This window comes from Merops nubicus, unplaced genomic scaffold, assembly GCF_000691845.1.
Source record: "Merops nubicus isolate BGI_N331 unplaced genomic scaffold, ASM69184v1 scaffold531, whole genome shotgun sequence".
NCBI classification, from domain to species: domain Eukaryota; kingdom Metazoa; phylum Chordata; class Aves; order Coraciiformes; family Meropidae; genus Merops; species Merops nubicus.
Genome location: NW_008590024.1, coordinates 54,720 through 79,988, shown reverse-complemented (window position 1 = coordinate 79,988; position 25,269 = coordinate 54,720). Strand labels below are relative to the sequence as shown.

Genomic DNA, 25,269 nt, shown 5'->3' with positions numbered 1-25,269 from the left:
TATGGTGTCTTCTAATTTTCATATTTTACTTATCCCTACTTTTTGGATAATTGTTAAACACTGTTAATGGTTTAGACTAGTAACATTTATAATTTCTAGTGGCTGCAAACGATATTGCTCTAGGAGCATTTATTTGTAATTTTGCTGATTGCCAAGCTGAGAGCATATAGCTACAACAACTGACTCTTAAGAACAGTTCACCCTAAGGAAATATGTTTGCATCTTCTTGAAACACAACCTCAGAACAGAGATTTCTGAAATTACAGGCCCTAAAGTGCTAAGCATGTTCATTGTCTATACAGTCTCAAATTATAAACTATATCATTGTCTCTTATGAAGTATCTTGAAAGAAACTACATGTAAACCAAGAAAGGCACTCTGACCTTTGTGCTCATTACCAGATTTCTAAAATTTCCAAGCCTGTCTAGCTTAAAAAACAATACTGCTATGTGACTTGTTGAGTGAGTGCAAAAGATAGTGCATTACAAAATTCTACCAAGTGCAATATTCTACCTTATGTTACTTCACAGCAACTAAAATATGTGTGTCATCAAACCAGAGGTATATTTATGGCTCTGCTGAGACTCCACCTAATCTACAGAAGGCTTTGCCCCATACTCTGCAGAGTGGATCCATATTGTCCTCTATAAAGCTTCACACTGATAATCAACAGAATTTTTCCATGGGAGGAAAAACTTTTGACCATTTTGTTTAAAGTCGTGTTCCCCGTTTTATTCATGGCTTAGTAGTTCTGGTTGCCAAACTGATCAAAGGGAGACTGTTTGTGCCTTAACAAATTCTATATTCCACTGGGAATAAAAAGTTTGAACTTGTCAAGTTCATAATGGACTTGATCTTAGTTTAGATTTGTGCTTCCTGTAAACCTTCCCCTTGGACTGATAAGATGCTTTTATTCAGCCTGCAGAGGAAGCAGCTATATATGCTTCTCCTTACAAGGTTCTGTCATCCATGAGGACTACCACTTCTTTGTTCCTTCCAGTTGCTCCAAAAGGAGATGCTTGTGTAGGCAGACTCTGCCACCTCTATAGCAAGCCTAAACCTATTATTAAAAGAAAAATAGAAAATTTAATAAAGAAGTCTCCTCAATCTAAACCCATACAAAACCCTGGAGAAAATGTGGTCCCTATGTTTAGTTCATAAACTTAGTTCTTTTAGTGATGTAATGATTAATCATTCTTCTGTTGCATTAATGTTTTGCTCCTATTAATTTTTCTTTTTGTTTAATACAGAAAATCCTTTTTGAAATCTGGTAATGTTATTTTCAGTTGCTTTGAAAAGTTTAGGCAAGATTTACTTCTCTAAGTTGTTCTGTAGTAAACTTGCTTGATGCTTAAAAGATTAGGGTGAGAAGGTATGTACTATTCCACAAAAGACTAAAAGTCAGCAAAGTCATGCTTGTTTCAATTCTCAGCATACAATTTGGATGTCTGATACATCTATATTCACTGACTATCATGTATTAAATGCAAGCAAAAATCTTCCAAAAGTATATAATTCTATTAGCATTTTGATGTTTTTTTTTTTATTTAGTTGTATGAAACTTATCTAGTACGTCATGGTTTGATGATACTTGGACCTAGTGGATCTGGAAAAACAACGGTCATAACTATATTGATGAGAGCACTGACAGAATGTGGCATACCTCACAGAGAAATGCGCATGAACCCCAAAGCTATAACTGCTCCTCAGATGTTTGGAAAACTAGATGCTGCAACTAATGATTGGACGGACGGAATCTTTTCTACACTGTGGAGGAGAACACTGAAAGCTAAAAAGGGTATGTAAATATTTTGTGTATTTCTGGTACCATAAAAATCTGTCTTGAGTGATACGTTGAAAAAAGCAGCTTGAATTTGCAAATGTGTTGAAGTTCCTTCTTGAGACAAATGGTAGAGAACAGAGATGAAGATTTGGTTTATGTCTCAAGAAAGTGCAGCAGTTTAAAAAGGCAGTATTTCAGTAGAACATCTACACTAAAATATTGTTTCTTTGCCACTCTAAGTTCTACAGTGCAGACCTGTTATTTGGAAGCTGATAAATTATAATTTAGATGTACTTGTATTAATTGCACTAGCTTTAAAATAATGTGTGTGGGTTTTTTTGTTTTGTGTTTGGTTTTTTCCCTCCCTGTGGTTTTCATACCTTGATTACACATATTTCTACTTCAGTATTCTGGTATTGGAACACTGAGATTCCTTTTCACAGTGATTCATTTATATCTGGGGGGAAAAAAAAAAAAAAAAAGTCTATTAAAGAGGGAATTCTGGGGAATCTTCCTAGAAGGAAGCTATTTTTAAAAGAAAGTTGAATTTTCTATATTGGAATTTCTCACTGGAAATTTTCTGTATCCAAGACGAAGCCATAAGTTTAAATTTGATTGCCAAAAATTTAGGCATTTTCATCAAGAAAGGTGAGTCTGAACAAACAAATGGGGGGTAGGGGACGAGGGCGGGAAGATGCTTTAGGTTTTTGTCTTTGTTTCTCAGCATCCAAATCTATGTTAATTTGCTACAAATTAATTTTCCCCACATCTTTTTCACCTGTAACAGTAGTTAAGTGATCTCCCTGTCTTTACCTCAACTCATAAGCGCATTCACCTTATTTTGTCCCTGTCCCATTGAGAAGGGAGGGGGAGAGAGTGACACAAGGTCTCTCTGGCACCCAGACGTCCTTGTGCCCTCATTTGCTACTGTTTCAAAAATAGTTCCCTAACTATGTATGCAATTTATACAGTAATGGTCATCTTTTGTAAACTTACTTTCTTGCTCTTTCAGCATGGTGATATGAACTATATTGCTTTTATTTTTCCAGGTGAAAATGTGTTTCTGGTTTTAGATGGTCCTGTAGATGCAATCTGGATTGAGAATCTAAATTCAGTTTTGGATGATAACAAGACCCTCACTCTAGCAAATGGAGATCGAATTCCTATGTCTCCTACATGTAAACTGTTATTTGAAGTCCACAATATTGAGAATGCCTCTCCAGCAACAGTTTCTCGAATGGGTATGGTCTACATCAGCTCTTCTGCCCTCAGCTGGAGACCAATATTGGAAGTAAGATTAACATTGCTGGCTACTCCTAACTTTACCTTGTTGCACATTTTATACAAAAACATATTGTGCATGTTTTCCAGGCATGGCTGAAAAAACGTTCTTGTGAAGAAGCTGAAGTTTTACAAAATTTATATGATAGAATCTTTCAACCAGCATACACATATATGAAACTAAACCTTAATCCAAAAATGGAGCTTCTGGAATGTAACTACATTATGCAGGTAAAATGGATACTGTGTAAGTCTATATGAACTGACTGACTATAGTAAGCATGCAGAAATAGGAAAGAGACCATCTGATAGGAAAAAAAAAAATTGAAGAGAATGCTTCCTCACAAAGAAAACCTCAAACTCAGTATTTGTTTCTTAGGCAATATATGAGAAACTGTTAGAGATATGCAGAAGAAAATGTTACTTCACTTTATTCCTTCATATGTAGGTTGGTGTGTTGACTAGAATTTTCAGGCTGCATTAAGTTTTCAGAAGCATGTGTTTAATAAGCTAGTGATCTCATTCCACTCCTAACACCAAACAACTTGTGGTAAGAGTCAGTCTAATGCTACTGGTAGTGTCAGCAGAGATAGTGAAGAAGAATTTTAGTTATCTTTTCATCTCCAGAAGTAGTGCTGTGATTCTGTCAGTCAACTCTTCCAAGGTCAATTGTAATTTTTGCCTGATCCATTCTATCAGTTGGAATTCTACCTTGAGTAGAGTGCAAACTTTATCAGTGATTTATTACTAATAAAATTATGCATTTGGCAGATTTTGCAAGACTGTCAGTCTTGTACTATGTCTCCATTTCCATCTGTTTTGACTGTGGTATCATCTGCAGATTCTAAGTTCCCCGACTTTCCCTTTGTCTATGTCATCTCAGTTTTATATCAACGCTCTCGTAACAAATTCAGTAGTGCCTTTGAATAAGACAGTATACAAGATAATATTTTGGCTATTCAGTTAACTACTTCAATGTAATACTTCAATTTAATTTTAAACTAGTCAGTTTGGACCCAATATCTTTTTATTGTTCATTAGAAATTTAGCTTCAGTTTTTCAACAGTTAGAAGTCTCTTCTGCAAATCGTTTGCTGTAAATTGCCACAGTAAATGCTGCAAAGATTAGCTGTGCAGTATCAAGTGAAGTGGAATTAGAATATCTATAGAATCTCTGTGTAGAAGCACTGGACCTTATCAGCTTCCTGACTGGTTATTCTGTCTTAGATCACTGTTAATTGTGGGATTAGGATGTGCTGCTTTTGTTCAGCCCAGGTGTTTTCAAAATTTACAACCATCTCAAAACCAGCTGTGTCTAGCAGATAGCAGACTTGTACTTGAGTTCTAAAGTTCAGGATTGTTCCCACAAACATGCACATGTACCAAATTCTTTACCATTTGTTAGCATTCACAATTTAAGCTGTTTTTAAATATACAACATCTTTGTAAATGGTTTTATATAACAAGCGATCTCACCTTTATTTTCCTCTTTGTAATTTCCACTGGCTTTCTGTTTACCATCCTCTGGTCCAGCTCATTAGGTGGATAAATATAATTTACCTTAGGAGACTCAACAGAGTTTTTTTGTAGGGTTATCCTGTCTTACAAGCCTATTGAAAAGTCAACAAACTTGTAGCTAAAGGAGATATGATTGATATGGTCTGAATGAAGGAGCCAAGTGTTCAACAAAGTTCTTTACCAGGGATTTATATGGAAGCTAAGCAATCATAGCAGAAGATAGGAAGTCAATTTCTAGATAGATAGCTGATAAGAAGATAGGAAATATGTGATTGGAGTATCAGTTCTTGGGAAGGACAGACGTTACCACAGGTCCTGAGGTATCTTTACTGGGACTGACACTGTTCAAAATGTTCATAAACAATTTGGAAAAGTTCTAGAAGGAGAAGTTTACTGATGATACTAAACTATTCAGGATAGTAAGGACAAAACAGCTAACCGTGAAGAACTGTAGACAGACTTTATGAGACTGAATAAGTAGGTAATAAAATGGCAAATGAAATTTGGTGAAGATAAGCATGAAGGGTTTCACACAGGGAAAAAACAAACTGTTCAGTTCCATGAATAGCAGACTTATGGAACATCTTGCAAAAGGGTGTTAGAGATAATAAAAGTCTGTGTAGGTTCAAAATGAGTCTTGATATTTTCAGGGTGAAAAAATCCATAGAGGATTCCTAAAGCCAGAGAAAGTGTGTTTGGTTCAGAAAGCTCCAAGCTGAAGAGAGTACCATCAGGAAGTGCCATCCCCAGTAGTCAGCAAAAAAATGTTGTTTCTTTCTTTTCAATCTTCCCTAAGTGTTCACTTTTGGTCACTATTGTAGATGAGATGGTGGGCAAGCTGAAGTTTTCATCTCATTTGTTGCTACTATTTGTGCATTTTTATTAGTTTGGGGTTTTTTTTTGTTTTGTTTGTTTTTTTTTTTTTTTTTTTTGGTTTCTTTTCCTCTGTTTTCTGTCTTCAAAAACTTGTTGTAGAATATTATGAAGACCCAGAGTGTCCTGAGCTGATGGAAAATCTGATTCACTGTTAAAAAGACATATTTTGAAACAATGTGCTTGACACTGCCTTATGCAGAAAGGGAATATGAGTGATATTTTCTAAAAGAGTAAAATATCTGACCTCATGAGTGACATCACAGAACTGTAGCTAGCAAGTTACTAGATTTCTGAAATCTGGAATCTAGTTCCTCAGAAACAGAGTGAAACAATCATAAAATAGAATGTTTTAATCTATTTTAAATATATATTTATATTTTAAAATACAAAATTGTAGTTAATGTGATAGGTACATTAGTTGATCATAATTGAGGTAAATACATTAGACAGATGCTGAAAGTTCTTCCATGCTTAAAGATGGAAAGAAAAGGCTAGGCCCTGCCGACTTTTAGAGTTCTGAATATCCAACTAGATATAAAATCCCATAAAAAGCTGTTCTTTTACCCTAGCTCTTAAATTACATTTACTATATAGACATAACTTAAAAAGACAGTTGGTGATAAAATTACTTAAGTAGTTTTTTCTTGGGTTTATAGTTCTTAATTTTGTTATTCTTTGTTTACCTGCATTGATTCTCAAATTATGATCTGAAGTTTGAATACATATAAAGAATGCATGTTCATATATGTATAAGAACAAAAAGTGATTTTGTAATATTTTCTTAATGCATAATACATTTAAATATTTTCAGTCTCTTCACCTTTTGGAGGGTTTGATCCCATCGAAGGAAGGTGGTTTATCAAATACACTTCATCTGCATAAACTGTTCTGCTTTGCAATAATGTGGAGTTTAGGTGCCCTTCTGGAGTTGGATGATAGAGATAAACTTGAAGCCTTCATTAGAGCTCATGATAACAAATTAGATTTACCAGAAATCTCCCCTGGCACCAGTCAAACGATGTATGAATTTTATGTTACTGACCATGGTAAGCAAAAGCACAAACATTAATTTTTATACTGACTATTGCTTCCTTGAAAGTTAAAATTACTCCTTTAGTCCTTATGCAGTCATAGAAATGAAGAATTTTTATAACAATGTAATAGTGACACAGATTCTGCACGCAGCATTTCTGTGAGAAGTCAGAAAAGAATGATACAGTGCTCATTGGTAACATTCTATTTATTTATTTATTTAAATTTCATTCTTCAGATTTCGTTTCCATTAACTTAACCAGTCTACAATTTTTAGATAATTTATGGTTAGTATGATTTAGTCTAATATTAATTTTGTATTTAATTTCTTCACAGCTAGTACATTTTTTTGTTAAAAAATATAATCTGATTTTAATTTCAGTTAATAGTTATTTATCCATGTCTGATAATCAGTAATAAGTTTTACAGTAATCTTACTGGTTTTTATTTTGGATAGTGTGGTATTCTCCACCAAAAATTTACAGTTTAAATAACACACACACAACTAGTTTCAGAAGGAACTTAATGTTCTTTCAGAGTATTTTCTCACATGAATACATCTATTTCTCTTGTATCCACATTTAGGTGTTGTGGTTTTGCTTTTGTTTTTGTTTTGTTGCTTTTTTTTGCCCGCGATGTTGATATATTGTACACATACATAATCCATATTCTCACCTTCTAAAATTTTTCAGGATTATAGGATTGTGAGAATAAGTTTCTAGGTAAAGATTCTTTGGGGTTTTTATTTAGACAAGTATATAGAAATTTAAGAGAAATATGTCTATATTTAGTAGCATTGTAGACTAATTACAAGTCATGACTAAATATGTCCCTTGTTAGATGTGTTTTAACTAGATTTGGGAAAATATATTCCTTTTTATACCTTTTACTACTCTACTCATGACATCTAGAATTTTTGTCTTTTTGTTTGGACTAAGAAAATATTGACCATGATCAAAAGTACTGAGTGGTTTTTTTTATTTTTTATTTTTGTGTCATTTCAGGCGACTGGGAGCACTGGAGTAAAAGAGTTCAGGAATATGTTTATCCAACAGATGATGTCCCAGACTACGCATCTATTCTAGTTCCAAATGTTGACAATGTCAGAACTCAGTTTCTGATAAACACAATTGCAAAACAACAGAAAGTAAGTACAGGATTACTTATGTAATTATGCCTACTATATAAAATCAATAGAAATCTACTTATAACACAGTTGGGGGTTGGAATCATTCTTCATATTCTCTCTCCCTAGTCAATGTTTTTTGGGTGTGTCATTATTTACATATTGCTCTATTTTTATTTTCTTAACGTGAATCCTTTGTACTTATTTCTGTGCACAGACAAAACATTAAAAATATTCTTTTTTATAAAATAATTTTTTGTCATAACTGTTTAACTCCAATAACTTAACATCTTTCTCAGAGAAAGACATAAAACTTTGTTCTTAGTTTTCTTAGAAAACTTAGGCAACTGGAATAAAAACCTTTAGTGCATTCTCATTTTGTCTTTCCCCTTTTGACTCTGTAAATAATTTTCTTGGAGAATCTGGGTGGAATGAAAACCACATACTGTGTCACCGTGTATAGAGACACAGGAAAAGCCTACCAGATTAATATGTAATTCAAAAGTAGACACAGAAAGTACTTCTTTCTCTAAAATAGATCCATCCTGTGTATGTAATTATAAACTTGATATTACTTACGTGATTTAAATATGTTACAGGCAGTTTTGCTCACAGGAGAACAGGGGACTGCAAAGACAGTCATGATTAAGGCATATGTGAAGAAATATGACCCAGAAGAGCATTTGTCAAAATGTTTAAACTTTTCATCTGCCACAGAACCATCTATGTTTCAGGTAAAAATACATATTTTAAGCAATTCATGCCTGTCATTTCCTTGCTAAGTATTGAAAGTGCATTTAGTTCTGATGATAAAATAAGTGATTTAGAAATAAAGTCACAAGCATCTTTCTTCTCTAAGTCACTTAAGCACTTCAGGAAATTCCATAAAAGAGTAATTTTTGCAGATCAGAATAAAATATAGCCACTCATATGGGGTACATTAATTCACGATAGAGCTGTGCTTTTCATTATGGAATTCTAAGAAACCATATTTTGCTGAAGAATTTTTGTTTTCAGTTTTGTTTGAAAATATTCAGTTATACTGCTTTAGTTTTTTTCCCGTTTCCTTAGTTTATAGCTATATTTTTTTATTTTTTTAAATAAAATGCAGTTTTCAACTTACAGATACTCTTACTTTTCCTCAGCTCTGGAGTGACTCCAGCATCAGAAATCCAATCTTCAAAGTCCTCTGGCATGACAAAAGCTGTAGAGATTTCCCTTTCCCAGTCTACAGATAGTTTTTTTTTTTTTTCAAGTGATCAAAAGGATGATTTATACCACTGTGTTATAATTAAGTACTATTAATTTGCTAGAATGTGATTCTGTAAGTTGAATTGGCTTCATTACCAATTCAAAATAATGAATCCATGGTGACAGTCCTCGAGTAGCATAACGCAATCATCAGGGAATATTTCTTAATTGAAAAGATTGTTCATGGAGCAGGTCTTACAAATTCCGTCCCAAAATTGTGTCTTTTTAAGAAACCAATGTAAATGTTATTAAGAAAATGGCTGAAAGTAATGGCTTAAACATCTGTTGTTTTCAAAATATTAAAACTCACAGAATATCTGCTGAGGTCTTTTGTTTTGCATAAGACCTCTGGCTGTGGTTTGCAACAAACTTTGAGACGGACTAAGGCAGGCATCCTTTCATGCATGCAAGATCATCCTTATGTGCATGCAAGATTAATAGAACAGCCACTGTCTGTGTCTCAGTGTCGTTTACTTGGTGTACTATGGATACCTGCAACGTTACTGTCTTGAAAACAAAACACAGATCTCCTTTTTTTCTGGTACAGAGTCTGTAGAAGGATCTTATTGTGTCTTGTCTCTGCTGCAGACCTTTAGTACCTCAGAAGATATGCTCTTTCTTTTCACCTGTCTAGCTGAATATGGCTAATTCAGTTGATTTCTAAGAGATATAGAAGAAAAACAGTTGAAATGCTTCTAATGCTTGAAAGAGCTATGCTCAAAATTAGTATTAATTCTGAGGATATTTGAAAAATTAGGTGATTTTGGATGCATTAGATGTGTCACAAATTTCTCAATTTCTTATCTAATCTCCTTATTTCTCTTAGCACTTTCTCTTTTTCACCTTAATCACATATCTCCGAAATGACACATTATTGCCAAAAACGTTCTGTATGTGTTCATCTTAGAGGACTTAGTATTTTTCTGTTGTGAAAAATGGGACAGAAACATTGGACAAAACTTGTATCTATTTTCTGTTTCAAAAATGCTATTAATTCTTCTACCTTTATAACAACACATGCAACATTGCTTATATAGGATGACATTTCTACTTATAAAACTGTAAAATTATTTGTCTAAGGAGAACACTTTCCACCATCTTGTAACATATTTTTTCTGCCATTGTGTATGTCCCAGGTACCTTTAGAAAGACTGTAGGGCTGTAGAACTTTGAAGATATATATCAATTACATATCAATGCCTTATGTCTGTGTTACATTCTGTTTCTTATTTAGTTCAAAACTCAACCTTAAAAGATTATTGCTGCCAAAATGTTGAAATACTGCATTACTTAGCTTACAAGACATCTGAGAAATCATTGTAGAAAGAATCTAAGTTGCCTCTATATTATCTGCAGTTGTACTGCAAATATGAAACAATTGATCTTAGTTAGGGGAAATCCAAAGCAATCATAATTTTCAGATAAATTCTCTGAAATCAGATTTCATTCCTCTCCAGAGCTATCCTTTGGAAGGCAGGGTCTTAAATGCCTTTCTAAGTAAGTCCAGCATTTATAAAAATTATTATATAGGTAATGCAAATACTATTTCTGTTTGTTGATATTCTGTCATGCTCATAGTTAATATAATTTTGATTAATTCTTCATTTCCCAAATTGCGTGCAGTTTTCTCACTTTATCCTACTGATTAAAGAAGCAAGAGGAAAAAAAAAGATATGTAACAGAATTCACAGCTTCTCATCTGTTCATTTTCAGTTCTCTTTGTAATTTCTTTTTCATTAATCTTGACATATCTGAAGACTGAAAATTATAAGATGATGTAATATTTCATGGAGATATAATACAACATACTAACATTAATGTCATTTTAGTTTGGCAACTTCATGATAATAATTGCCTTCAATGCTGATAATGAAATAATAATTTCTAAATTTAAAAACTTTTAAAAAACTTTCTGGTAGCCAGAAGTGGGTTGCAGGACATAATTCTAAGACCAGGGAACTTCATAGGACTGAGTGTGATGAACAGGAGAATAGGGTTCCTTAATGATGAATCAAAGATTAAACTACTAAGAAAAAGGGAAAAATACTGAATAAGTGCTGAAGCAGAAAGCAATAAGTAACACATTTTTATTACATATTTTAAATATTGTTGCTTTAGACACAAACCAAGAACTTTCTTTCATTTTTAGAGGACAATAGAGAGTTATGTGGACAAACGCGTTGGAAGTACTTATGGACCTCCTGGAGGCAGAAAAATGACGGTTTTTATTGATGACATTAATATGCCATTTATCAATGAATGGGGAGATCAGGTACACTTTTTTTTTAAATAGAGCATTTTCTCAAATTGTCTTGCTTTTTTTATATACATGGGATTCAGTGGACTTCCTCAATATTTTAACTGACCTAATTATTGGAAATGCTTTCTAATTATGGTACACTGATGAAGGAAAAGATAGCAAATTAGATTTACTGAAGAAATACATAGGATAATGGTGTCATATCTTACATTATCTCCACTTTCTTATATTTTTGTAAGAGTAAATAAAAAGTATCACTGTACTAAAGTACCATATTATTAATTTCATAGTGACATTAAATGGAGAGCACCAGAAAAACTTTCTGCCAAATGGAAGTGTGATACCATGGAGAAAGTAATAAAAGTTGTGTCCAAATTCAAGGGTAACACATTGGCTTGCAAACTGGATTAAAGATTTTGGGCTTTTGATGAGCCCATCTACCATTTGGGTGTGTACCCACATTCACATGCCTACACAGACCCAAAATGTGGCAAAAGTATCTCACAATTCCTTCCCATAGTACGTCTGAAGTATTTCCAGTCCTGGATGCTAGGTCCTCTGGAATGTCTAATGTAAAAAACAACTATGCTTAAAGTTAATTTTTTAAATCTGCTCAGAGTAAATTGTAAATGAGAAACATGGTACCTCTGTGCAGTTTTGAATGCTCAGGCTTACTGGCTCCTGTCAGGGTCACAGTTTGGGTTAAGGCAGCTTATAGCATTGAGCTGGCTTGTTAACCCTGTGGGCAGTAGGTCTGATCCTAAGAGTGGGCTTGGGAATGTATTTAAGTGGCAGTATGGGTATAAGTGCATCTATGTAGAATGAATAGTTTCTCCTTTTCACTTTAGAAAGATGGTTTTGTCAAAATGGAAGCCAAGCATGTGTTTTTAGTGTATCTGAAGTGAAACCTGTCCTTCTACCTAAATGCCAGTATATATCAGTTCTTTGGTTTCCATCATTTGGTCTCACTTGAGAGAACTTTAATATTTAATTTTTTTTTAATGGAATCTACTGATGTATTACCCACAACACTGAGTTGCTTGCATGTAGTCTAGAATATAGGTGATTGTGTTTGAGGAAAACCCCTAACAGGCCCAGGCAGTGTTCAATATATGGAATGATCTTCATTATGAAAGGACCTGCACTAAGGTCTTCCATCATGGCCACAGGACATTACTGAATTATTTTTAATGGGTTGATGGTTTGTGGTCTGTGCTCTGCTACATGTCGTGTGGCTTTGTTGGGATATGAGAGCACTTAAGGCTTGCTGGATATTGTTGGAGCACTTGCTATGAGAGCAAATTCTGGTGCCTCCTGATCCATAAAAGTGCTATAAAGTGGAATGTGGAACTGATAACTTTCCTAGAATAAACAGCATCTTGTAAAAAAAAAGAATTATCTGTTTCATGTCCAACGAGGCACAAGGGAGAACTGAAAAGCATAGTCTGAACATCTGGAGCTGAATGTCCAGCAGCAAAATACAGAACAAACCAATTATCTTTCCAGTTCATTACCTTAATTTTGTTTAGTTAAAAGGAATATGCACATATTTTGATAATATTATATAGTAGTACAATTTTGAAATAGTTTTCCTGCTTCTTAAATTCACATAAGCCAAGATGTCTCATATGACTAAGGAAGATTTTAAAAATTTTGAAAACTAAATATTCTAAATCTGACTTTAGATTAAAGTAAAAACTCCGTTCTAGGGGTTAGTGGTAGAGTCACAAGAAGAAATTAAAATATTAGGGGATATTATCTTTTTCTTTTCTGTTTTGAATTTCTAATTTATACAAGTTACCTAAACTTACAGATAACAAATGAAATAGTTCGTCAGATGATGGAAATGAAAGGAATGTACAGCTTGGATAAACCTGGGGACTTCACTACAATTGTAGATGTACAACTGATAGCAGCAATGATACATCCTGGAGGAGGCCGTAATGATATTCCCCAGCGTTTAAAAAGACAGTTTTGTGTCTTCAATTGTACATTGCCATCCAATGCATCCATCGACAAAATTTATGGTACTTTTCTCTTGTTTTAGTCTAATTTATTTTCCATAACTGACTTAAAGTGTATAAAACTGCTCCTTTTCTCACTTTTATCATGCAAACTCAGAGTACTCCCAGTGAAAAATCTGAATCTGTATTATACCAAAAATAGTGCTGTGGAACATAAATTACCGCCTTTAAATGCTTCTCTTTCTGATTTTGGACAAGCAAAATAATAAGGAAGTAATGGCATTTCCTGGAAGGATATGCGCACAGCTACTACTATGCTTGTTACTATCTACCTCTGCACTGTCTGAAATGCCCTCAGCTGCTAAAGTTCTCAGTTCTGTTAACTTTGTCAATACAGTGTAGTGTTAAAAGTCACCACTTAGTGCCAGTTGTTCCCATACAAGTTCAGAAAAGTTATGGACAAGAGAGACAAAATTATTTTATCTGTAACTTAAAAGCAAATTAATGTTTTAAATATGTACTTATATGTCTTGCTCACAACCTACCTTATTATATCTTAATCAAATTGAGATTAATTGTATGTTGCATTTTATCGTTTTAGGTATTATTGGCTGTGGATATTTTCATTCTTGTAGAAAATTTACCCCTGAAGTATGTGATATGGTAAAAAAATTGGTCCCAACAAGCAGAATATTGTGGCAGCAGACAAAGGTATAAATTATAGGGAAAGTTTTATCATGGTCAGTCTATACAAAGTACCTGTTAGTGTAGTGTAGGCACATATTCCTCAAGAACACATCTATAACAAAAGAAAACAGGAGAAAGATGGGCTGAAAATCTGGAAAAGATCAGATTTGAGTAGACAAGACAAATGAATATTCATCTTAATTCCTATTAATTAATTATTCCAGTTCATATTAATTCCTATACTTTTATTTGTTACCCAAAGCTTTAATCACTTTAATCACTATAGCTGAAGGAACAAGGAGTGAAATTCTTTATAAATGATAATTTTTAATTTATATAACCCAGAGTAATATATGAAACAATTACATGTTGTAAAAGTTGGAGGTTTACATTTAGTGCTAGATCCTGCTTTCAAATGAATGACATATTTTTGATGACTTCTTAGAAAGTTAGTCCACAGTATTATGTGTGAAAATTAGTGGGTTTGTTAATTTTATAGTTTTTGTTATTAATTATAAATGTATATTTTATATTATTCTTGATTCTTTCGAAATATTATTGATTTTGAATAGAAAAATATTTTTCTTTAGGCAAAGATGCTACCTACACCATCTAAATTCCACTATGTCTTCAACCTTCGAGACCTTTCTAGAATTTGGCAAGGAATGTTAACTATAAAGGCAGAAGAATGCAACAATACCACTGCCCTTCTAACACTTTTTAAACATGAATGTACCAGAGTAATTGCTGACAGGTATAATAACTACAACATTTTATATTTAGTAGTTTTAGTCATTTACTTCATTTATGCTTATACATCTGTAACATCTCTTAATATAACAAAATTTATTAGGTCAGTATGGAAATTTTTGTCTTATTTTACATAGAGTCTGCATTGGAGTATTACCCCAATACCTATCATGCTTCTTACTGATAGATGAGGCCAGTAATTGGATGGATAACTCCAAAATATAGGCACCTCTGTGTTCTAAACTACATTTTTTGCACTTTCCTTTGGTTACACTCAGCCAATTCCTTTGTGAAAAAGAGGATTGTACTGTTTCCTAAATTTATACTCTGGAAGTAATTTTAAATTGCTTTGACCTCCTCACAGAAAAAGCATCACACGCTTATGATTAAAACATGGCCCATATTCTCTAAATCTCCTTTAAAATATTCATGAAACAGACCCAGTTAGGAGCAGTATATGTTAAAGATCCAGGAGTATTTTTGGTTTCATGGTGTTTCAATTTCTTGTGAAATTTGAGATGTAGTACTGTAGGTGCCAGTAAAAACTTGACATATTCCCACTACTACTGTGGATTTTCATGATTATAATTATTTCTTATTCTGATGTCCTGAAGAAGGGCCTTCATAATTTTTATAAAATTAGTGCCTTATAGTTTACTTGATAAACCATTTACTTTATGAAGCTATCACCAAAATTAAAAGAATGAAAAATGTTTGGCCATGGACACAAGAGGGCATATTATATTGCTTTTAATTAGCCCTAAAGATGTTGAAATGGCAAGTGCATAGGAGTGAAAAAATTCTCCCATGACCAGAATTTTGGAGATATTCAGTATAGTTGCAGAAGTCTAAAATGGAATTAATCTATTTTAAGATGCTAACTATAGAAATGTAGTCTGGTGCAGATAATTTGATGTGCAAACACATACTTAATGATTGCATTGTATTCAAACACAGTCAAGCTTAATTGCTATTATTTTAGCAACTTGTCAACATGAAGGGACGAACAAAGAATTACAAGGCGTTCCATCTCTGTTTTCAAAAGATAAGCAGGACAAAGTGAAATCCTCCTAAATATGAATTGATTTGTGGACTTTAGCATGTACTTAGTTGAATCAGAAACAAAACAAGATACATAAAACTTAGATATTAATTACACATTGCCAAAACTGGTGTACGAAACAATCACCCTCAATTTTGGGTAAATATTAGTTCCAAAGAAAGCATAGACATTGTCAACCAGTTTTGTTTACTATCCTTACCTCTACCTTCTAAAATCCCTCATTTTCAACCGTGAGAGCTCTGAATCAGCTGGCAGATGCTTTCATTTTCCCCCAGAAGGTGCATTAACAAACCTGAGTTAAGAGTCAAGGAAGTAAGATTGTTGTTAGGACTAGTTCCAATATCCTGGAGGAACTCTAGTTTGGAAATCCTGTCACTTTCTCCTCTCTACTTAGATAAGTATCCTGAATGCAGGAAATGTATGCAGGAAATCTAAAAGGAAACCTTATCCATCAGTTTTCAAGAGTATAATAATGAACTTCAGTAGTTATTTTTCTATAATCTGAAAAAGCCTACTCAGTGTAAATCCACTACATAGTCTAACAGTGCCGGTATTTCTAAGCTCTTGAACTACCACATATATTATACAAACTTACAAACTACCTGAAATTGATGTGTGTGCATTTATATGTGCAATAGAGTGATGTTGATATAAAAAGTGGGATAAAGTTTAATTTCAATTGAAGTTAGGATCATACCTACTGATGCCTGTGTCATGCAGCTTGGACTGTATTATTTTCTGCTTTAAAGTCAGGAGCAAAATTACTGTCATTTACTGAAATGTGGGGGTTTTTTTTAGTTTATTTGTTTGTTTGTTGTGGGGAGTTTTAAAATGCATGGAAGATATGTGTTTGTGCAGGTGGGTTGCATGTTAGAGGGAGAGAGAGCGTGTAGTCATGCAGTCACTTCCTCCATGCTGCTTTTAGATTCCATAGTGGTTAGTATTACAATGTTATTACTAAGAAATGCTAACAGTAATGAAGTATGTAATGTATAACTAGGTTGTATGTAAACACAGTTCTTAAGTAATCTTTGTCTTATTTGAAGACTCAGAGCAATGTGTACAGCTTTTTAATTTTTATCCTGTTTTGCCTCTCAGTTGCCTTGCATTTGTATCACTGAAAGGGGAAAGAAGTAAAGATGATTTTTTTTTTTTTCCTCTAATTTGGCATTCCCAGTTGGCATTCCCTTTTTCTGAGGCTGAGGAGGTTCTTGCCTTTTATATTTACCAGTTACTACTGAGAATCATTCTTGACTGCTTCTCAGATAACCACAGCCACAGATAATCAGAGTAGTCAAAGATCTTGATCTGTATTAAAACTGTCCTGAACCTATCAAGGGAAGCAGATACAGTTGTTTGGACAAAGAAAGGTAGTCACTAGTATTTGTATTTTCAGATTTTCTTTTATTTCAGTCTGCATTATTCCCCAACCCTAGTGTATATTGCCCTGTGTTAATTATGGATTTTGGTGCAAGAGGGGTTGAGAATGAATCCAGGTTGTAGTGGCACATGCTGTCCCCCTCTAACTATTCTTTATCTTATTGCAGTTTCACAGGCAGCACTGTAATAACATAAATTATGCTCTTCTGCTGCAGGTCAAAATATGATAAGGGTCACCAAGCAATGGTTATTAGGGAAACCATTAGATGTTTTCTATTTGAGAATTTATATGGTGTGTCATTAGCTAGTTCTAGGTGAAAGATGGAAAGTCAAGCTAGCTTAGCATTTTATATTTTACGTGATTGACTATTATACTTTAGAGTGTGAAAGCATTTAATTTCTATGAACATTGCCTAATCCATTTATGTGACTATTGTCTAATATGTATTGCATATTACATATTTTTTTCTTCAAAATATTCTAAGTTTTTTTAGTATTTAGTTATTTACTTTTCTCCCTATGTAACTAGAAATGAGGTTGGGGTATTTTAAATTGTACTATTTTTTTTTTATTTTTAGATTTATTACTCCTGAAGATACATCCTGGTTTGATAAAGCTATTACTAAAGCACTTGAGGAATATGTGGATACAGGCTTAACAAAAGTTCTCCCAGCTGAACCATATTTTGTAGACTTTTTACGGGACATGCCTGAACCAACTGGTGATGAACCAGATGATTTTGTGTTTGAAACACCAAAAGTTTATGAAGAGGTATTTCATTTTACATGTAAAATACTAGGCATTGACTTTTCCCTTTAATTAAGTATGACGTATTGCTAAACTTGTATCATACAGAAAGTTTTATTGAATATCTTCCACATTTTTACATTTTTTGTGAAGATATATCTAGATTTTTCTGGTTTGTATGCAATAAATCATTTTAGTGATGTGAATGTTAATAATGCCATGTAAATGTAGCTTATTCATTCTCATACTCCTTACTTCTTTTTTTTCCCCCCACCAGTAGCAGAGAATCTCCACTTAGACACAACTATGATCACTACAGTGAGTTAAAAAGATAATCCCTTTATCTGTGGCAATTAGATGAACTCAGATTTCTGTAAAAATATCAGTGCTGTTTTAAATTCTGAAAAGCCATGCTAATAATACTTGTACTGAATTTTTTTTTTTCTGTCCCCCCCTGCCAGGTTCCAAGCTTTGAATTTCTTTGTGAAAAACTGCAAATGTATCAGAGACAATACAATGAATGTAGTAGAGGATCATATCTTGATTTGGTGTTTTTTAAGGATGCAATGACACACCTTATTAAGGTTTGGGGTTTGTTACTTTTTATTAGCCTCACTGTCGCAACGATGCTTCTACTTTGGGCAAGCTATGCTTAGAAAGTACATTCTGAGAAGCTATTTTTATCCCCAAACTTGCTTGCCGTCTTTGTCTAGTCATTTTCAAATGCTAGGAAAGAGCTACAGTCATTTTACCTGTTTGCATGTTTTGTAATAAATACTTTACTTTGTGTATTTATTTAAGCTTCTAGATGTTCAGAGGTATGAATGTTTTCCTATCTGAGGTCATAAAAAAGAGCATTTATATTTTGTATACAGAATAATTTTTAACCATTAAGAATTCAGAGGACACTTCAAAGATATTTGTACTTGGCAAATGATCAAAACAATGAGGTAGAAGCTGACTGGATGAAAGATGTGAAAAGAAATACTAATCAGAGCTTCAGTGGAATCTGTGTAGGGTACAGGAAAGTCTCAATTTACTATCAGTTGAATGCCTGTTCAGAAAGGAGTATGTAAGGAAAGAATTAATCCCAAGTCAGAATCGGATTCATGGTGTGGGGTGGTGATGGGGGGAAGGCTAAGCATGAGGTGTGTTCTAAGTGCTGTCATTGTGTTAGTTTTCTCAGGAATTACTTTAATTTGTTGATCTGTTTACTGAAAGGCTCACAGAAGCCACAAAGGAACCAAAACAGGAGAAGCTTGTTCTTTCTCTAGTTTACCTCAAGTGAAGTAAATTATTTTGTTTGCTTTGCATTTAAGCAGAAGAAAATATTTTTATTTTTACATATAGTTCATGTGGTGCTAGGTGAATTTCAGAAGGCCTTGAAACCCTCTGATACTCCATTTCCATTGGCAAGTTTTAACCAGAATATCTGAGATATGCCTTTAGGTAGTGGAAAGGAGCCCTGCTGTCTCTATGGTGACAGTAAATTTAGTCATCCTCATAATTTCATGTTCAGACCTCTATTTTAATATAGTTGTCTGGATAGGCTCAGAGGGAACCATGCATGAGACTAAAACTTCTTTGAAGAAAAAAATTAATAAGATTCAAAGGCTTGATATAGATGGCAATCTTTTGTGGTTTTTTATGTAATTTATATGAGGAGCAAAGCAAAATGTAAAGTCTTAAATGTAATAATGCACTAACATCATAAAACCAAGGAAGATGTGGTATATATACAGGAGATTTGTACAAAAAGGCAATAACATGGCGAATTTGTAATCCAGTTTTTGTATCTGACAGACTTGTTAAGAATATTATCTCAAAGGAAACATTGAGGGCAGATAAATTGAAGATAACATTAAATGATAGTTGAAATGTGTCCAGGTCTTTCAGACTCTTAAAATAAAGAATGTAGTATGTTTATTCTTCTAGTTAATTTTTTTAATTGATATTTTTAAAAATGTTCTGGGTAATACCCTCAATATAAAATGGAGCTCAAAATGTCTCCCTTAATGTGTTTAAAACCTGTGTGTAATTGATTATAATGATCCCATATTCTTACATGCAGCTTTTTCATTAGCAGAACAAAATTTCTATAGAAGGTACAAACGTTCTTTTGTGAGAAAAAATTTTTTGCAAGTATCCTTTTAATAATCTTTACATTGTACTCTAGTAAATAAATTGTAGAGTATAACAGATTTTTAATTTTGCTGATTAATATTTTAGATTTATTAATGAACCTTTTTTCCATTTTTTTTTCCTATATAGATTTCCCGGATAATTCGGACAGCATCTGGAAATGCTTTACTTGTTGGAGTTGGTGGCTCTGGAAAACAAAGTCTTTCAAAGCTGGCCTCTTTTATTGCTGGCTATCAAATATTTCAGATCACTTTAACGAGGTAAGAAATGCAAGAAATATATAAATCCAATTTATCCTATTGCTTTCCCTTTACACAGTTGTAATTTTAGTTTTGCAATTTTTTTTCTTTTATTTTTTTTCTTTTTTTTCCACCATTTAAAAATGTGGAAAAAAATAAATTCTTAGCTGGTTTGTCTCAAAGAATGTGGGATTAATTGAGGTGAAAAAGCTGGACTGTGTGTTAGCTATTACTGAGCAAAAATATATACGCTTACAATGGATGTTTGCACTGTCTTTCATAAAACACTATAATCTGAAAATAGCAGTATTCTGAGTTGTTTTGAATTAACAGGTAATGTTTCTTATTCTTCCTAGAGCCTATAATGTAAGCAATCTCTCAGATGATTTAAAATATTTGTATAGAACAGCTGGAGCAGAAGGACAAGGCATCACTTTTATTTTCACTGACAATGAAATAAAAGAGGAGTCATTTCTGGAATTTGTAAATAATCTGCTGTCTTCAGGCGAGGTAGGAGTCTCAGCATGACAGGCACTGTATTTTAGAAGTAGGAAACTGCAGAATTCATTCCCACTAGTTTATTTCTATTTAGCCTGGTAATAAATTATTGAATCGATACCAACTAGCTCTAAAATATATTAACTTCTAAAATGAGGAGTTCCCTTGGTATTGAGTTCCTTTGTCTCTATTGTCTTGTAAGCTGGGAAAAGATTTGGACCTGTGATAGGTATTTCAGTAGCCTTTATTAAATGAGAATTCACTAGCCAGCGACCTGGACTCTTACTGAGTGAGAATTCCTAATTTTTAATGGAGTTATATAAATCAAGATCAGGGGTAAATTTGGCTTTTAATCTGTCTATACTGTATATATGCAGAGAGGGAGATACAGTTGTAAACAAATATTCATAAACTCTATAGTAATTACATCTGTGTAATTTATGTTCAATTTTAATTTTATAAAAAGATTTCTAATTTATTTGCTCGTGATGAATTGGATGAAATCACCCAAGGATTAATACCTGTGATGAAAAAAGAGATGCCTCGGTGTCCTCCTACCTTTGATAATCTTTATGAGTATTTTTTGAGTCGGGCAAAGAAGAACTTGCATGTTGTCCTCTGCTTTTCTCCTGTAAGTTTTTTCTTCAGATCTGTCTTCCTTACTTCCAGGAGCAAACTATCCTATAAGGTGTTATAGGATTACTCAAGCTTTATATTTTTAAGGAGATATAAAGACACATAAAGAGATCACTAAAGTCTGGTTATAATTTCTGAGATAATAAAAGTAATGGTGTGGTTGTCAGAATTTAAAAGCAAAATGCTTAAAAAATAAATAATTTCTTGCCTGTTAACATAATTTTTTTCCCCTCCTGGCATATTCTTTCCTAATACAAATTAATGAATATATCTACGTGAAATTCTTGCCTGTTATTTAAAAAAAATTAATAGAAATTAAAATAAGTTAGTCAAAGTTTTAAAGTATTAAGAATGATTTATATTTGTCATTAACTTCTTTCTTCAAATTTCATAAAATATTGAATGTTGAAAATGTAGCAAAATATTTATATGAAAGGAAAAAAACTCTTCAGGGTGTTCCAAGCAGAGAATTAGCAAGAAAAAATAGACTCTTTAGTTGTTTGTATGAATAAACATTTCAATCTACGTAATTAAGTATCCTATTATAAATTAATAATCTTACTCTCTTTAGGTCGGCGAGAAGTTTCGTGCACGTTCTTTGAAGTTTCCTGGTCTCATATCAGGGTGCACCATGGACTGGTTCAGTCGATGGCCCAGGGAAGCTCTTGTCGCTGTATCCAGTTATTTTCTTTCAGAGTTTAATATGGTCTGCTCTCCATCAGTTAAAACAGAAGTGGTGGAAACCATGGGTCTCTTTCATGATATAGTTTCAGAAAGCTGTGAGAATTATTTCCAAAGGTAATATTTTATACAAATGCAATAATCCCAGAAGTGTTAAGTACTGATAGTGGGTTTTGAACTCATTGTGTTATATGAGTCAATAACTGTCTTTTAAGGCTAACACAAAAAGAAATCTGCTATAGCATTATATGCAAAGGCCATAAAAAGTAATTACTATCATGTTGCAAATTCATTATCTTTATTCCCACTATTCAACAGTTTTTAACATTGCTTATGTGGATAGAAACAATGTAATTGGAAATAAGAGTTTACATTATGAAGCAATTTGATTTCAAGTGCATTAAAGATGATTTATATAATCTTCTGTTTCACTGGAAGTAATCAAATGGCCGTTCATATAAAAAACATATACTAAGTTGATGTTGCCAATACATTATGTTTTAGGTATCGAAGAAGAACTTATGTAACACCTAAATCCTACCTGTCTTTCATCAATGCCTATAAAGAAGTTTATACTGATAAGTTAAAGAGTATTAATGAACAAGCTGAACGTATGCAAATTGGTAAGCAATATATGGATTAATATGTATTTCCAAGTATGATCTCAAATGATCTGTGTTTTTACTATTATACTTCTTATTCAGCAATCACTTAAAATCAGTTCTGCTGGTTCACAGTCCAAAACTAGTAACATACAAGGACCATTTCCAAGCATTCCAGATATCACCAGCTGACAATGATTCTCTTTACAAAAATGCTCCACAGAAGCTGCTAGCTTAATCATTCCTCTCAGCATTATATTACACCTTAATCTTTCTAATTTAGGACTTGTAATAGAAAGTACGACATGAAAATGGCCAGCATCTTATTTACTAGTGTACAGAGAGGTAGCTCTAACTAAACACAGTTATTAATTTATTTCTGGACTTGTCTATGGAAATTCTCTCTATACAATCTGAGCACTTCACAGATGATTTATTCATATTTCTCTTGTAGAATAAGTAGCTATTACTTCTGGTCTTTTTGTAACTAGGGACCTGAAATACAGAAAAATCTGATTGCATGTCCTTCTAATTTTGGGTATCTGTTTGAAATGATCTAATATTTAGCATTAGATTAGTACTTAGTGGGTTCAGAATACATTTCTATTTTTCTCTGGCTGACTTCTAGACATGCTTTTGTAAAACTGCAACGGCAACTGAGCAACTTAGGAAACTTGGTCTTCCTGGGAAAAGATATTCTATATCAATCTAACAGAATAGAGAATTCTACATAGTAAGGTTTTCTGTAAATAGGTAAAAGGATGTAACATTTAGGCAATGATTAATAATGCCACCGGTACACGTCACATAGAGGAAGGAATGAGTAGATATTTTATTCACAAACTGTTTGCTGAATTAGAGTAGACTGTAGAGGAGTAAATGATCTTCAATATTTTCACATCATGCAAATTTCCCCGTGTGGATCTGTTCTGTAATTGTTTCTGCCCATTTCTGGGCTCCCCAGTTCAAGAGGGACAGGGAACTACTGGAGAGAGTCCAGTGGAGAGCTACAAAGATGATGAGGGTACTATAACATCTCTTACAAGGAAAGGCTGAGAGGCGCCTGGGTCTGTTTAGCCTGGGAAATGGAAGACTGGCAGGGGACTCTTATCAATGTGTATAAATATCAAAAGGGTGGGTATCAAGAGGATGGGGCTAGTCTATTTTCAGAGGTGCTCAGTGATTGGACAAGGGGCAAACTACAACATAAGATATATTATAAAACTTAAAAATAAGGAAAAACTCCTTTCCTTTGGGGGTGACAAGCTTCCCAGAGCGGTGGTGGAGTCTCCTTCTCTGCAGAATTTCAAAACCCACCTGAATGCAGTCATTCTTTAGATGAACCTGTTTTGGCAAGGAGGTTGGACTATATGATCTCCAGAGGTCACTTCTAATCCCTACAATTCTGTGATTCTGTTGCCAGTTCTACAAATCAGAAATCATTAGTCTTGCTTGAAATAGGGATAAAGTCTAAGACACTTGAAGATTTCTGAGGGTGGGGATTTTTTTTATCTCTGTCTCCAGTTCTTCTATTTTCAAAAATAATATGAAAGAAGAAAACGAAGTAGCTTCAGCAGTGACAAGAAAATTTCATGTGTAGGTTTTCCTAGCCTCTGACATGTCACATTACTGCTAATTCCTTACATAGTCTTCAAAACAAAATGATTGTTTGCAGATGACCATATACATCTTTTATGGCAGCATTTTATATCACTGATGATCACATCTATCAGCTTATGGGCTATACTCATGCCAGGTAGAAAATATTATAAATGCTATAATTTGTATAGAAAAGATGTATTACAAAACCACAAAAATTTTGGTCATGCTTGACTCCTAATGTGCCCCACTCTTTACTGCATTCTAAGGAACTTTCTCAAAAAGTTTATTATGAATTATTTAGCTCCTGTCTCACACATCCATCCTTTGATCTTTAGTCTTTTATCACTTAGTGTCACAATGATTTAAAAGGTTAAAAAGATTAACCTTGAAAGATGTTTCAGTTTGTTAGGAGATTATCCTGATGTTGAATTTAAGTTTTATGGTATTAAAGTCAGTGGAGATACTGTTGTTCTTCTCATGTCCTTGTTGAAGCTTGCTGCGTTCCAAGCACTAAAAAAATAATCTGCTGGCATGGTACTGTTGTAATGCTTCTTGTGACTGGAAGTATGCAAGGGACCTGGGAAAGCTAGAGAGGTTTCTTGTTTATAACAGAAATTCTTTGGCTCTTCTTGTTGGGCGTCTTTCCATTCTTTGTCCATCTTTTTTTCTCCTCACTCTAGGACTGTAGTAGGGAAAACTACTGCAGCAAAGGGTATCACTTTCCTTTGAATAGCTTCCCTTTCAGAAATTTCTGTTTTACAGTGAAGTGAAGTAACAACAATTTTTGAAATTGCTGTTATAGTGAGAGGTGACAGTAGAGTTCTAGTATGCATGTAACTCTTCCCCTCAGAGTATTTTAGGAAGTGGCATATGTCTAGGAAAAGGAAATATTGTAAAATGTGTGTCTTATCTTCCAGTCAACATCTTTCAGTGAGTATACCTTTGAACTGTATGTAGAGAATGGCAAAATAACCTGTCATTTGGTATTTAAAGAGCCTGTAGAATGGCAGTAGCCTGATCATGAGGCAGCTGTTTCAGAACAACAAATGTGCTCGGGGACAATACTTGTCTGTGTGAAACATGGTAACAGAGAAGTGGAGAGACATCACAGAGAGACATCACACATCAAATGTCTAATTTCAAGTGTATTCT

The 25,269-nt window shown here is 33.6% G+C and overlaps 1 protein-coding gene across 1 annotated transcript in view; it reads left to right on the top strand.

The window, feature by feature from the left end:
- The window catches only part of DNAH5 (dynein, axonemal, heavy chain 5), a gene marked incomplete at its 5' end in the record, with an annotated part of 114,425 nt that overhangs the window by 43,905 nt on the left and 45,251 nt on the right, over positions 1-25,269 (top strand). Inside the window, 17 exons of the mRNA XM_008949754.1 lie at positions 1,552-1,798; positions 2,833-3,074; positions 3,155-3,295; positions 6,269-6,503; positions 7,494-7,636; positions 8,215-8,349; positions 11,016-11,138; positions 12,940-13,153; positions 13,692-13,801; positions 14,368-14,531; positions 17,549-17,741; positions 18,179-18,301; positions 19,989-20,119; positions 20,455-20,608; positions 21,063-21,227; positions 21,804-22,030; positions 22,418-22,536. Coding sequence (XP_008948002.1) covers positions 1,552-1,798; positions 2,833-3,074; positions 3,155-3,295; positions 6,269-6,503; positions 7,494-7,636; positions 8,215-8,349; positions 11,016-11,138; positions 12,940-13,153; positions 13,692-13,801; positions 14,368-14,531; positions 17,549-17,741; positions 18,179-18,301; positions 19,989-20,119; positions 20,455-20,608; positions 21,063-21,227; positions 21,804-22,030; positions 22,418-22,536 — 2,866 coding nt within the window. The remainder of the gene's footprint in view (positions 1-1,551; positions 1,799-2,832; positions 3,075-3,154; positions 3,296-6,268; positions 6,504-7,493; positions 7,637-8,214; positions 8,350-11,015; positions 11,139-12,939; positions 13,154-13,691; positions 13,802-14,367; positions 14,532-17,548; positions 17,742-18,178; positions 18,302-19,988; positions 20,120-20,454; positions 20,609-21,062; positions 21,228-21,803; positions 22,031-22,417; positions 22,537-25,269) is intronic.